This window comes from Anastrepha obliqua, chromosome 5 (assembly GCF_027943255.1).
Source record: "Anastrepha obliqua isolate idAnaObli1 chromosome 5, idAnaObli1_1.0, whole genome shotgun sequence".
NCBI lineage: Eukaryota > Metazoa > Arthropoda > Insecta > Diptera > Tephritidae > Anastrepha > Anastrepha obliqua.
In genome coordinates, this window is record NC_072896.1 from 64,537,890 (window position 1) to 64,554,200 (window position 16,311).

Consider the following 16,311-nt stretch of genomic DNA (forward strand, 5'->3'; position numbering starts at 1 on the left):
TAGTTAGATGTACGTTTTTTGCTGCACAGAGACGTGTGCGCAGTTTGGCTGCAACAAGGCAATGATCCGAGTCAATGTTGGGTCCTCGGATCGTACGTACATCTAATACACTAGAAGCGTGTCTTCCATCTATCACAACATGATCGATCTGGTTTCGTGTTTTTCGATCAGGAGACAGCCAGGTGGCTTGGTGGATTTTTTTATGCTGGAATCTGGTGCTACAGACTACCATGTTTCGGGCCCCGGCGAAGTCGATCAGCCTCTGTCCGTTACCGGTTGTTTCGTTGTGCAGGCTGAATTTTCCGACAGTGGGATCAAAAATTCTCTCCTTGCCCACCCTGGCGTTGAATTCGCCAAGCACGATTTTTATGTCGTGGCGGGGGCAGCGCTCATAGCAACGTTCCAAGCGTTCATAGAAGGAATCTTTGGTCGCATCGACCTTCTCTTCCGTAGGGGCGTGGGCGCAAATTAGCGATATGTTAGAAAAACGGGCTTTGATGAGGATTATTGCGAGACGCTCGTCCACCGGAGTGAACGACAGTACTTGGCGACGAAGTCTCTCTCCCACAACAAATCCGACACCGAATTTGCGCTCCTTTACATGGCAGCTGTTTTAGACATCGCAAGGTCCTATGGTCTTCTTGCCTGGCCCCGTCCATCGCTTCTCTTGGATGGCAGTGATGTCAGCCTTTACTCTCTCGAGGACATCAACCAGCCGGGCAGAGACCGTTTCCCCATTAATGGACCGGACATTCCAGGTGCATGCCCTCAAATCGTATTCCTTATTTCTTACTTTGGGAACGCTGGTTGAAATATTTGTACTATTAAATTGTAGTTCACAGAGGCGACTTTTCACTGCATCTCCTTTTGGCTCAATCGTTTCCAGTTCCGACAATATACTATATGTAAGCGCTGCTTCTAGTTTGCATATATGCATCCTGTTTCTCCAGCTGCACATTTATCTTCGATGACAACTCTGATGACCTTCGTGACATCTGCGTTGATATTTGTGTCGACTGAAATGACATTTCCGATAATATTTGTGATATTATTTAAGTTTTTTACTCATAATGATGCCATCCAGATAAACCAAACAAGTTCTTCAATGGACTCCCCTTAGCACATGCTCCATTAGGCGCTCAAAGGTTGTTGGTGCGTTACATAATCCGAAACTGAAACATAGAAAACTGCCACTACCCATCTTCTATGCTGCATTCAACTTTCTATATTACTCATATACACACGATTTGGTGCTTCCATTTTTCTTCTTAACCAGCCTAACCGGTGATTTCTACGCGCTTATTGATCGCTCAATAACTCCACTTTGTTGCATATCCTGGATTATCCCATGTTTCACGATGGCACACTTTCCGAAATCGCTGTTCAGTAGGTAGCCGTATTTCTCCAACAATTTCTTAACATTCGTCCTCTCTTGCCCTCTTACTTCTTGAAATCAAATCCCTATGAAATTGGAGGTTTTTCCTGTTGTGGTCCATTGCAGTTCTTCTACAGCCCGACATTTCTCAATTAAAACTCCTTTATCTAAAATAACTGGTGACTTGATATTATTTAGGACCCTTACTGGAAGCCTCTTGTCTTTTTCCGTCTTCACTAGTGTTCTTCCTACGATTATGTTTGCCGTCTCCTTAGCAGCTTTTACAACCCACACTTCGCCTGTCCCACAGCCTTCTTCCACATTAGCCCATATGACTGCTTCAGATTTTGGCGGAATCCGTTGACGGAACACGACAGAACCCTTTTACCCAAATCCGTGCAGCAGCATGAAATCTACGCCAACTAATTTTTTATCCGTGATTTCAATCAGTGAAAATGTGTGAACTACTGACAAAGCTCCAATAACGACTACGCAAACTACCTTTCCGGAAATCGTAACTCTCTCCACTGTAGCTGTCTGGAGCTTGTAGTCAACCTGTGGTTCCCTATTACCATTTACCTAATCTGACAGGATGATGGAGTTCGTTGCACCTGTATCCAGAGTAAGCACCCTTAGAGCTGGTTCGTTTTCGTTTAACGTCTGATGTGCATCGGGAGCGTCATTATTGGTTTCAGCGCTTCACTTTCTTCCTCCTGGATTGGTCTTAGGTTGAGTGCATGGTACACTACAATTGTGTGTCATATGTCCCGTCTTACCCCAGTTGTAACACTTTAAATACGAGGTTCTGTTCAAACTGAGGAAAGGAATCCCTTATTACTTTCCTCATGGTTTCCTCTACTATCATATCATCGGGCAAGACGGACGTGTTTTCGAATCGCTCTGTGAAAAAGATAGTTGAAGTACTGATATCAAAATAAAAATATTATACATTCACATTGATACTAAATTGAAATAGAGACTCCGTATCGGTGGCGCATAAAAAAAAATCGGCGCAAAGAATAACAAACGTCAGCTTTCTACCGAAGCTAACGACAGGCACCCGATTGTCCCCTGTTATCAAGAACAGTGTGCACCGCTCTGACAACTAGTGGTACATCTAACAGTGGCCAGTGCTTCCTTCATTTCCCCAGACTCCGTTTAACTTGAGCCTGTACGCCGGCTTCATCGCTTCCTTTCGAATTTAAAGATCTAGAGGTTGCAAGTTCAGAATGGCATTAAGGGCATTACCAGATGTCGTACTCATGGCACCTGCGATACCCAAGCACACACTTCTCTGTAGCCTGTTTAGCGGTTTTACTCTGGAATTAACCATTGTGGCTTTCCACCATACGACAGAGGCGTATGCAATAATGGGTCTAATCAGGGTGATGTACAACCAGTGTACTATCACCGGTCTTCGAGCCCATGTCTTGCCAAAGGTTCTCTTATACTGCCAGAAGACTTTTAGTGCTCGAGAGACCTTCTGCTCGACGCGCTTCTTCCAGGTAAGTTTACTATATACGATTACTCCTAAGTATTTAACCTGAGAAGACAGTTGCAGTGTTACCCCTTTCAATGTGGGTAGTAAAAGGCCTTCCATATTGCGTTTCTTAGTGAAAAGCACTAAGGTACTTTTTGTAGGATTCACCGAAAGACCATGCAATTCGCACCAATACTCAATCTTATTTAGAGCTACCTGCATTTTATTGCATATAGCTTCAAGTGATCGTCCTGAGATTAATACGCACACATCGTCCGCGTAGGCTTGCATGTGCCCAATTTCCTATAGATCATTAAGAAGAGTGTCCACAACAAAGCACCAAAATAGGGAGAGAGTACACCGCCTTGTGGGCAACCCTTCTTAACCTTAACCCTGACTCCTTTATCGCTTTCTCTATCCATGGTAAGCAGTCTTTTGGATAGCATAGAGTGGATCCATCTGTCAATGATTTCTTCTACTCCATAACTTCTGATAGAGTCAAAGGTAGCATTGTCGAAAGCTCCTTCACTGTCCACAAACACACCAAGAGTGTACTCTCTTGTTTCCGGTACTTTTTCGATTATGCTAACGCACTCGTGCGGAGCCGCTTCGCAAGATTTCCCACATTGATAAGCATGTTGTCTAACGTTGAGAGGGTTTCGACTTAGAACCCTCGTCCTAATGTGCTTCTCCACCATACGTTCCAGACCCTTAAGCATAAACGATGTCAGGCTTATAGGTCTGCACTTTTTGGTAAGGCGTGGTTGTCTTTCCCTGGCTTTGGGACAAATACAACTTTCACCAAACGCCACGATTGTGAAACATAAGCGTGCGCAAGACATGTCGTAAAGATTCTTTTCGGAGCCTTCATTCGTTGTTCTCCGCCCCGCCTGAACATAATTGGGTAAATACCATCGGGTCCTGAGGACATAAAGTTTTCGAATGACGAGAAGGCGAACATTATCGTTTCCTCGTTAACTATCCTGGATGCAATGAATCAATCACGTGTGTGGTAATTATATTGACATGATAAGATTGATCGATGGGGCTTTGACCAACAAAATTCCTGGGGCCAGGGAAATGTTTTGAAAAGAGAACATCGTACACTTCTGATTTTGAGTCCGTATAAGTACCATCTGGTTTGAGCAGTGAGTCTAGCCTAGCCGTCCGGTCTCTTTGGAGGGCTTTGCTCTTCCGTTCCTCCAGTTCCCTGCAGAAGGTTCTATAAGAGTCCAATTTAGATGATCTAATTTTCTTTTTATATTCCTTGCTCTGCTTGTGGTAGGCAGTCCAATCTCCTTCCAACTGATTTTTAAGAGCCCTGTTTAAAAGTTTCCTGGAAGTTTTCCGGAGTTTCAAGAATTCGGCGTTCCGCCAATGGACTGTCTTACGCTCTCTTCTCCTACGTTCCGGGCATACCTTATTGTAACTCTCGATTAAAGTTCGCCCCAATGAGTTTATGGCTTCTTCAATCGCAGTTATTGTTCGGAGTTCGGGAACATCAGGGATTTTATCTTTAGTGAGATCCTCATATCGTGTCCAATCCGCTTTTCGAGGATTCCGTCCTGCTGGGGTCGAGGTTGTCTCGGCCGCAAGTCTGAACTCTATATAACAATGGTCCGATAGGGAATCTTTATTGAGTACTTTCCAACCAGTGATATGATCTGATATTTTATCGTTAGATAATGTCATATTAATCACTTCCTGCCTACAGCTGGTCACAAAAGTCGGGCTGGTGCCAACGTTCTGTATAACCAAGCGAGATGACAGAATGAAGTCCATGAGTTTACGCCCCCTGATGTTACATTTTGTGCTACCCCAGAGTGTGTTCTGTGAATTTGCGTCACATCCCACAATTATACCTAATCCCATGGATTCAGCATATCTTACAACTTCCATTAACCCCCTCGTAGGGGGAGGGAGAATGGAGTCGCAAGAAAAATAGGCCCAGACGACGATTGTTTCTACCTCTTTCCCCTCTAATCGATACCTTATTTTGACTGCAACTAAGTCTTGACAGTAGAATTGTCTTTACAAAATTAACTAGTGAACCAATTGAAATATATATTTTCAAATAATAGGTTAACATTATAATTTCCTTTTATTTAATATCCTGTCAATATTAGCCAGTAAATTAAATCAAATATAATATATATTTAATTTCAATTGAATTACATGCATTCAAATCTTAGTTCAATATATACATTTATTTATACCTATATACATAACATATGACTTGTGCAAATCTTCTTCCATAAATGGAGTGATAGTTAGTGATAGTGACAGTTATATGCCGCCTGATAGTTTTTATAATAACCTTTTTAGGGGTGACCTCTATTAGATACAACTTTGATGTTTCATGCCCACAGTGCGTTTCGAGCCCAGACCATAGTAGTTTGGCATTATCTCAGCGGCGGCGGCTGCTATTGATGCTTTTGTAAAAAAAATATATATACATATATGTATTATATATCTGTGTTCACACAGACGCACAGTGCGGCCGATTCCCAAAAAGCTGGCCAAAAGTCGAAAAAAAAAGTTTCTAGATAGAGTTTTTTTGTCTTTGGGTTGGCTACAGTAATGCCTTGAGTAGTGAAAACCGTTCATAGCAACGTCCTGTACCCTAAATATCCTCTGTATTTTCAGTCGCAACGTGGCCTTCGTTTGAGCATCGTATTACTGTCGATGAATAGTGAAAGTTGACACATTTGAAAGATTTTGTAATGGAGTAAATTGAACAAAACCAAATGGAATCATCTTCGGAAGGTTAGTAAAATACGAGAAATCTTTAGTACATATCAATACCTCGACACAAAATTTATAGCTGCAGCAATACGTAGATAAATTTTTTGCAATTTTTTTTATAAAATTTGAGTTTTCAAACTGTCTAGTAATACAACGCCGTCATATGCTGCTTTAAAACCTATTAAAGGTTACTCAAAAAAGTAATTGTTACTGAATAAAACAAGATTCAGCTGCTACCACTTGCTACCTTGGCTTTTATGCTATGACCCCGAAAACATATAAATTTACATGCATCTTGATTATGTTCTTGAATATACGCTATTTCATGTGAGGGGGTGGCCAATAGGGGTGGAAGGGGGTGGATTTTCAAAATTTTAAGATCAAATTCGTAATCAGCGACCCCGACAACCCCCGAGTAAGAAATTTTGAATCAATTACTTAATTTTTTGAGTTTTGGCCAGCTTTTCGGGAATCGGCCGCACTGTGAGACGCGACAAAATCTCAGAAAGCACTCGCTAGATTAATTAGTGCTTTAAAATTACTCGAAATTCGGGTTGATTTTTTATATTTTTTTGTTAGGAGTGTTATGCATTTTCTTCCATATAATGAATGACTGACATTTGTTTTATGTTATATGGAGAAAATGTGCGACCGCTAGCGAGCCCCCTAAATACATTTTTGACACCCTTGTGAACTCCCCAAGTATAATACGATCAAACTCATATACAAGAAATTCAACCTTCAAAAAAATCACTAGTGCTCATTTCCATATGACTAGAAAACTACGAATATGAACAAAGAACTAAAATCGTGAATAATATGGATAAAATTTAAAGTTAATACAAATTTGCATGCTCCAAATGTACATTATGTGCACATACACGCTTGCGTGTTTATAGACGCCCATTAGACCAATGTGTTCAAACAACAAGCATTTTTGTGAACTCATAAATTTACATACAACCATATGTAAAATTAAAAATGTTGCAAATCCTTGCCGGTTAGCGATCGCTAAATCTCAAAGACCAGCAATAACGAAAAGCAACAATACTGACGAATAACTAAATCTAAGAAAATTACGCGCACTCATCAGAATTTCCACGAATGATGACGCTATTGAATAAATTTGTGAATGAATGAGATTTTTTCACGAGTTGGGACGCAAGCGATTGTTGGGGAATCTCCAACATCCACAAATTTACGCTGTATGTATGTTTTTGGTGTTGCTATATACATGTGTATGCCTAAATTGAAATCGTTTTGGATTTGCTCATGACTCATGCGTTTACGAGATTCATTCACTCACTCAAATTCTCTTCATATAGAAATAGTTCACATAACTGCGCTCAGAGTCGCATTGAAATTTTACAACCCAGAACAAACAAATACAAACTTCTCACATTCTCTTTCGCACTACTATACGAGTATTTAATTTAATACTGCTGAATTTTGTGTGACGTGAAAGGTATGCAGATGATATGAGCTCTTTAAGTAACTATAACCAAAGAAATATTTCATTCATAAAAAGCTTTGTTAGTGCTGTTCCTTTGAACGTGAAATCTATTAATACCATGCGAGAAAAAAATGTAAGCGTAATCTCAACAAGATAAATGAATTGAACATATTTAAACACCAAAATTTTTTTCCGCAAGACTGAATATTAATGCATGTATAAGTTTATCCTACAGATAAGTTTGAGCCTTCGTACTTACAAGTCGTAAAAGGAATTTATCAATTTTCCATTTTTTTACAGCGTTATATAAAAAAAAACTAAAAAATTACAAGTTTCAGCGGATTTTTTCCCAACGCATCTAAAATAATATCTTTTAATTCCACCTCTTTTTCTGTGGGCACTCAGCATGTATAGTTCTCTCTAAAAATTGTTGTCAATCAAGTCTTTATTTACTCCTCTAATAGTGCTGAAAGATGGTTCCACTGTGGTCTCCGTGCATGGTATTGTAGGCACAAACCAGATCTATATTTTCTAGACCGATAAGAAAAATTTAGGATTAATGAAGGATATGCCTTTTTACTAGATCGAAAATTTGTTTAATATGCATTCGAGGTGTGTTCAAAAAATAAGGTGAATTTTCAAATTTCGCGTGTTACGTACATTTGACTTTCGATTATTATTTTTTTTATGTTGGTACACTCAACTCGAAAATATGTTCACGGTTTTAGTAATGTAGGATGTTTGCTGCTATCCGCTATCGAGAAAAATGGATCAAAGAAGTTGCATCAAATTTTGTTTAAAAAATGGAATTAAGTGCTCAAAAACACTTGAAATGTTGACAGTGGTATACGGTGAGAGTACTCTGAGCCAAAAAAATGTTTACAAGTGGTACAAGCTCTTCACAGAAGGCCGAGAAGATGTGAATGACGACGCCCGCTCTGGATGCCCCAGCATATCAACAACTGATGGAAATGTTAAGAAAGTGTAGAAAATTGTTATGGAGAATCGTCAAATAACATTAGAGAAGTTGCTGAGGAATTCGAAAATCGAATGTATGTAGCCCGTGAAATTTGAATAGTTTTTGAACACACCGCGTACATATAGTACGCATTTATATTATTAATGTTTTTATTTCACTGTTTAAACGTTCATTTATTTTCTCTATTTTAATAACGTCATCTACATACGTTTAGAGCTATAATCTAACTGGAACACTCAATTTTTTTGAACATACCCTACATATGCACCTATAGTACACAAAAAAATATTTGGCATGATATGTGCGAGAGTTTAAACAAATATGACTAACACGTTTGCCGCTCAGCTAGTACGTACTACCACTCTCGCGGCACATGTTCTGCTTATCTTCAATCCCAAAGTGAATTCCCTCAGTTTCATTCATATTTTTTCATTTCATGCATAAAATCCTCTCTTAGTGCTCTTATGTACAATGTATTCGTATAAGAGTTGAAGGCAAAAATCTCATGCCATTTCTTGCGAGCGGCAAAGCTTTCGGACTTCATGTAGAAGATATTTTGAATTGGCGATCGCCGTTCATAATCATTTGTTGCTTGGACTTATTTGAAGTGGGAAATACGTTTACTGTTTAAGCACCCGGTGTATGCTTACGGAACTTGAAATTAAAAAAAGTGGAAAATCGTTGTTTATTCAATTAATTTTAGTGGTAATCATTGAAAATTTGTTTATAGTGCCTTTAATATGTATGTTACTCGATTGTGTAAATGCTATATTGAATAAAATGGGAGCAAGCAAAACACGGATTATGGTGGCAAAGCTATGAATCACACTGCAGCAGTAAACTTTTTGACAACATTTCTTGGAAAGCCTAGCTTATGCACACATAAGTACATATGTGAATCATATCATTTGGGAATTATTCGTTTAATCCGTTTCAAAGGGAACGTATTTTCAATATTGATCCGGAACAGTGTTAAACTGGGTTTATTAATGATTATTTGAAAGTAGTTGAAGCTGTGTCGAACTATTTATAACATCGTAAATATCGGTAATTGAGATTAAGGATAACTGGGGAAAAGTGTACGAGTATATTATTATCAACATGTTAAAGAAAAATTTTGGTGTTCTAATAGTGGTGCTGTCTGATTTACATAAATGTGAATTAATAAAATAAATATTCCTACTGTATAAATATATAAATTCAGAGATAAGGACAAAAAAAGAAACTAAAAAATTACGTTTTCGTCCAAATATATGTGTACACATATGTTATATATTATGGAGAGTTAATGCAAATAATGAAATTAGTGCTTACATACGAGTACAATTATGAAGAAATACACCTAGTATCGACCACACAAGGACGCATTGCACAAAGGAGAAATTAATTAGTGATTTGAATGGCTCTTATGTTGAGTTACTCTCTCATAGAGCATCCTTATGGGAACAGTGAATTAAAATTTGTAAAACCTTTTATATTATTCAAATATTTCCAAAGCCGCAACCAAAATATCCAAATGCATGAATATGACCGGACAGAGGAAAGTGACGAAAAAACACAAAAGGCGCAAGCCCGCGTGGAAGAAACGAAAAGTTGTGACCCATCGGTGAGCAATTTAGTAGTATCTGCAGTGGTGCATAGTTCGCACTCATGCACAAAAAACCGACGTTCTAGTACCACTAGCACCAGTAATACTGATAGTGACACAAGTACAAGTGCAACAGATAGCACAAGTGATAGTGACAGTAATAACAGTCTTGGTAGTTCTAACCGTATTGAGAGTGATGCAATTCATTGCAGACGTCTTCATGGTGACCAAAATGTCTCACACAGTGACCATTTCCCTAATATGACTAACGAGCCACGATCTATACCCACCGAATCAAATTCGCCATGCGCATTACCAAATCATGTCGGCGGCCAAGATAAAGAATCGCTAACTAGCGTAATCCAAGTTGGAGGAGATGGTGGAAGAGAGAGTTTAACCATAGAAGTAAATGAAGCTAATAACGATCCTTTCAAATCGCCAGTGGTTGAAGTGCCCCTAGACCCCCATGCTTGGAATGTTGACCACATCACAAGCTGGGTCAAATGGTTAACAAAGCAATTCAACATTGATCCCGAGCCGGACATTTCACGTTTTCCAACCGTTGGTTCTGAGTTATGTGAGCTAAGTAGAGCAGATTTCTGGGTTTGTGCAGGATCGCGCCAAGGAGGCATAGTCCTCGCAAAACATTTTGCCTTAACACTGTATAATGCAACTGGACGTGAGACAAGTCCGATGCTAAACGAAGATGAGCCAAGTGAGTATATCTATATATATACAATATATATAATAACTTACAGAAACAAATGTCGTAATTGCATGAATATATTTTAACAAAACTATTTTTCGTAAGATTTTTCTACAAAACGTTGCGTGCCTTTTACTACGAAAAATCGACAATTGATGCAGAATATTTAAATTGAAATCAGGGACCGTAATTACTAGCAAAAGAATATTAGCCAACATTTAATTATTATTTCATTTTTATTTTTTAAGCATATTGCCTGGTGTTCCCTTTTTTGATGAAAAGTAATTATTATTTCTTGATTTTTTATTACATAAATAATGATTTCGTTTTAATTTTATTGTGTTTGATCAATAGTAATGATATGATCCGATTTATATTATTTTGTTCAAAAGCAATTCCATTTCCATCTGATTTTGTTTTCTTTCACAACATAACTTATCATAGAATATATGAACTACTAAATAGAAATTTTATGGGGAACGTACCTGGCTTTGATAATGAATCATATGAAAAACTACTCAACAAGAGGAACATTCCGAGACGAAGCACCTTAATACCAAGATGCACTTACTAAATTTTCCCTTGTTTCGATCGAGTTTTTTTTAATATTTCATGAAATACTTCCTACTTTAATTAGTAATAGTTATTTAATTGTTTGGTTGAGTTTATATTATATATTATCATATTTTGAGTTTTAAATGCCGATATTGCAATCCTTTACTATTTACATACCAACGTCACTTTGATGGAAATTTCTTCTTAGAAATCTAAGAGTACAGAGAACTTGTGTACCCAACGCATTATCAAATCGGTTCATATTCTCCTTAATTATAGTTTTACCAAAATATTATATCAAAGCTTTTGAGTGCCGAAAACATTTAAAATTATCTTCATTGTTTGCTAAATGGCTTATCGTTGATCTAAGCGAAGAAGTCAGCTCTAACTCTACTATGTAAACTTTACATTGTAAAGTATACTTTAAATTAAAGTATGCTCTGACTTATTCAAAGCCGACTTTAACCTAACTATGATTTCGGGCCTATGAATTTATCAACAATGCGTTGCAGACGTTAGATATTTTTGTCTGCTAGTCGAGAATGTTCTGCAATTTACTTCCGAGTAAATTCCATTAAAATTTTCTAGCAATTACATTGAAATTCACTTGGAAGTGAATCATAGAACCTGCCTGAATATCCTGAATATTCTCATTGAATGAGTTTGAAATATCAGTAACCAAAACTACTTAGAGTTTCCCACCCTTTAAAGGCTTTGGGCATCAGATGCAGAAACGAAGTCAAGTTAAAACTCCGTTTAATTTAATTGGTGATGATAGTGATAATTGATATTAGACACTGCTAATTACCAAATTGTCTACTGCCATCTGTGCATATTCAATTAATAGCGGGATAAATATTTTTAAGTCATAAACATGCCGCTAACAATTCTTTGATACAAAAATTTATTTTTTGTAAGAACGAAATTAACCCTAAGGTTGACGCCCTATTCTCCAAATCGGAGTTAAAGGATCGCATACATATCATCATCATCATCATGAGGTAGCGATTACAGCTCAGGCTGAGCTTTAGCTTCATCCACAATCCTCTTCCAATCTGCACGGTTCATAGCAACAGATCTCCAGCTCCTAACTCGTAGCTTTTTCTGGTCGGCTATGGCTTGGTCAAGCCAGGTTAACCTTGGACGTCCTCGGGTTCGGGTCATTAGACAATAGCGTATTCGGTACGTTCCATCGTTTCAGCGTATGGGGCCAAACACCCTTCGGAGTACTTTTCGTTCAAAAACTCTTAAGTTACTTTCGTCTTTGCTTGCCAATGTCCAGCACTCGCAGCCGCAGGGCAGCACCGGTAGTATTATTGACTGGTAGAGGCGGAGTTTACATTCACGTGTGAGCAGTTTGGACTTCAGCAATTTTGTGTGGGCGTAATATGCTTTGTTTGCTGCCATTATTCTCTCTTGTACTGTGTCGTAACTACTTTGACATTTTTTATTAACACTCCCAAATATTTGAAGTGTTGAACACCTTCAAAGGTTAATGTCCCAATTTGGATTTTTTGAGGACTTCGTCTTTCTTCGCTGCGGGAGACCTTCAGATATTTAGTTTTGCCTTCATTTATTCTAAGGCCTACTGATTTTGCACGAAATGCAATATTACAGAAGGTATATACTAGTACGAGTATATATTGCTTATTAGTAAAGCTTATTAAATCGAAAAAATTGCAGGAGTTGATGCTGTTATATATGCATTTGCTTTAATGTATATAAGTACCTACGAAAACCTATGTAGAATCTCTTACGTAGATATTTATAAGTATTTATATCATCACATATATAGATTTTGTCGTTTTGCTTATTAAAAACGTCTTCAACAGTGAAAATTTTCTCATCTGTGAAAAGAATATTTTCATGGTCGTTGACCGCGTGCACTGCAATGTGATTTTTAGCTCCCCACTCCATTGTTAACAAGATAAGTTTACCACGAAACTGGCTATAACGGAAACATAAAAAATATAAATAACGTAACTTTTTTCTGCAAATTTTTTCCAGCCGCATGCATTGTAAAATTTGTCACAGAATTTATGGCAAGACTAAGTATACGAGTATATCAATACGGTATCACTGTCACTTGAATTGAAGTTTTAAATAAAGTCAGTCTTGCACTGGACAGATACATAGATAGTTTATTATTCGGTATTATTTTTACATTAAAAATATACAAAAGAAACACCATAATATAATATATTCCTTAAACAAACAGACTTAAAAAAAGAATCGTGATAAGGGAGAAAAATAAATTTATTTTTCTTATCGGCGTATTATTAGAAGTGATTGAGAGGCACCGCGGGTGGATTTCCAAGCGTGTCTATAACTTCATAGTAAATATTTTGAAGGCAAGCGAACGCCCTCACTAGATGGACGGAATATATGTATTTACTACGCTGGTTGAGAACAATTCTTGAGCATTAAACTGTGGCAGTGAAATTTTTTGTCTTCGTGTTTTTTTCCTGACTTCTTGAATCGTTTGTTCATAATATATATATATGTACGTTTACCAAAGGTAAATCTAGCAAATGGTAAAATAAAGGGCTTGTATATTTACCGCGGCCGCGTGAATTAGGAATTCAGAGGGAACATAGGTTTGAATCTCGGAACAACATTTGTGAAACATCATCAAACACATATCCACAAATAAGAGGAGCAGCTCGGTCAAACACCCAAAAGAGTGTATGCGCCAATTATATATATAATATATACACGCTATATTTGAATTGCAATTACTCACGAAATTTTATTCGTTGTTTTGAGGTTCTGTTGCAGCGTGAAGCTGCTAAATTGAGACTCTCTTGATCACGAAAAGACTGCCAAACGATATACATACATACTTATACATACCTAGAAGTCAACTGAATGCCTTTTCTTCCCTTCCATAGTGATATTTAAAATAGGTACAGTTTGGCAGCTGAGTTATGCCATGCCATGAAAAAGCCCCTCACAAAAATCATTCGGCTTAAAACTGTAGTTCACTCCATTTGTGGACTAACATCAAGACGCACACTGCAAATAGGAGGAGGAGCTCGGTCAAACACCCAAAAAGGGTGTAAGCGCTAATAAATTATGTTTAAAATTAAATGAAAATTAAAATTATATTTTTTTGGGAAAAGGAAAACCATTATTTTCTCGGTAGATGGCTGTAGTGATCGATATTCCATAAAGTATCGATCAAATAATTTAAAGTTTATGTTCGTTGTCAAGGTGATATTTCACAATAAAAGTTTGTTCCATTCAGTTGTGAGTTACAAGGTGTAATCTAAGTCAACAAAAAGAAAACTCGGTAATTTTACAGTTTTTCTTTGATAAAGGCGAAAATGCAAGACAGGCCGCTGAAAATGGGAATAGTGCTTGAGGTGCCGATACTGTAACAGCTAATTGCCGTTTGATACTAAACGAGGTTTCAGACAGGGTAACTCGCGGTCTCGGTGTGACTTCTTTAAATTGAGCGAGCCGCAGAACTGAATCGCTCAGGTAAATTTTTTTATAAGAGCGTACATCAGTGTTGGCGTATGCCGATGCTACCAATGTCATCGGCCTTAACAACCGCACTGTTAGTTCTACCTTCTACAAACTGGATAAAGAGGCAAAGCGAATGGGTTTGGTGGTGAACAAGGACAAAACGAATTACCTCCCGTCTCTCTCTCATTATGTCCGTCCTAACATATGGTGTAGAAGCTTGAATGATGACAGTATGAGATGAAGCATCTCTTGGAGTGTTTGAGAGAAAGATTCTGCGCAAGATTTTTGGACCTTGGCAAGTTGTCAAAGGCGACTGTCGTAGGCGATGGAACAACAAGCTGTATGAGCTTTTCCGCAACATATACATTATTGTAGCGAATGAAGATCCAGCGGTTTCGTTGGCTCCGAATGGATGGAAACGCTGCCACTCTGAAAGCAAAGAACAACTTTTCCAATAAATTTTGATTTTGTATTTTGGAACCCTCCATTTCTTGCTTGTCTTGTTTATAGCGGCATCAATTCACTGGTCAAATTATGATAACTTTCAAGAAATATCTGACTGAGTTTGTTTGCTATACGTTATAATTAATTGTATGTACATACATATGTATTTAAATTAGGATATTTGTTTCTTTGCAAAAAAGTGTACAATATAAGCGGGAAGTCGGGTTGTGTTCATTGGGCGTGAATATCAACGTACACGTACGCATGTATGTGTATATTTGTACAGAAACTCGTAAATCTTTGTCGATAACACAAGCTGAGCGAAATAAGTTTCCGTTATCATCATTGAAATCAATTTACTATCATTGAAAATGACCACTGTGGGATCTCGATATCTCTAAAGTAGTTTAGTTAGAATAAATAAAATACACTTTCAATTTATTCACTCTTTGTGTCTCCAATTGTGGCCAAAAGCCACTTTTCGATACTTTAGCAGGCGCATTTATTTAATCCTTTTTGTACTCCCTATAACTTGAGCTACCATAATAATAGCCACACTTATTAAGATCGCAATCTCTGTGCGGTAAATTACTTTGTGTTTGTGTTTATGTAGCACTGCTTGCACCATTGCTTGGAATTCTTTCCTTTTCTTTTTAGTTCATTGCTGGTGTTGGAGTCTGCCCCTTAGGTTTCATTTCTGTTTCTTAATAAACGCATTTAACTGATAACACGCGAATATGTGCGTGACTTGGAAAATTCATATGAATGTGAATACTTGCTCAAACACAGGGTTGATGCACCCCTAAAGTGTGTAGAACACTTATCGGATGCTTGACTTCCGAATGAGCAGGCAAATCTGCCACTGACAAGAGTAATACCTTCTTCATTCGGTTGTTCGAGTTTAGTAGTTTATTTATATATATGTAGTTGTAAAACAACAAATCCAAATAGTGAGGTGTTATTTAAAAAAATTACCATCATACGTATTGCGCGAGTGCATTAGTTTCGTAGAAGTAAATAAGATGGGATCGATGCAAATGGAGATTATACTGTGGTAAAATTTTTCGCCATTGAGTTTTCAAAAGCACTAAATTTTAAATATCTAGTACTTAAATTCTTTATAATATTATTAAATGCAGTTAACGGTGATTGTTGGCTTAACTTCTCACCTGGATTAGTGATAAAATCACAGGATCCTGAAAATTGCAGATGTGAGTATTTAAGTTCTTAAGCGAAAGTGATGCCCTTCTGACGTAATGCTTTTTTTGGGGGTGGTACTTTTAATAAACGATGTAAATATGATAATTTCTCACAGGATGTGGCATCTAATAAAATCAAAGTAATCCTCTGCGTTTCGCTGAAGCGTCGTGGCTACATCAATGCCTACATGTTGCACAGTATTGCAAGACGTACAAAACGTGGTGTTTAATATATTAAATAATTGTTTATTATTAAATATTCAACTTTTTTGTTTACTAAATTGGAATCCAAGCTAGTGTGTACAAACATTGTTAA

The 16,311-nt window shown here is 37.6% G+C and overlaps 1 protein-coding gene across 1 annotated transcript in view; it reads left to right on the forward strand.

The window, feature by feature from the left end:
* Positions 1-9,404: 9,404 nt before the first annotated feature.
* Positions 9,405-16,311, forward strand: part of LOC129247944 (DNA-binding protein D-ETS-6-like) — a 33,035-nt gene continuing 26,128 nt past the window's right edge. Inside the window, exon 1 of the mRNA XM_054887327.1 lies at positions 9,405-10,335. Within this exon, the coding sequence (XP_054743302.1) occupies positions 9,432-10,335 (904 nt within the window). The 5' untranslated portion in view covers positions 9,405-9,431. The remainder of the gene's footprint in view (positions 10,336-16,311) is intronic.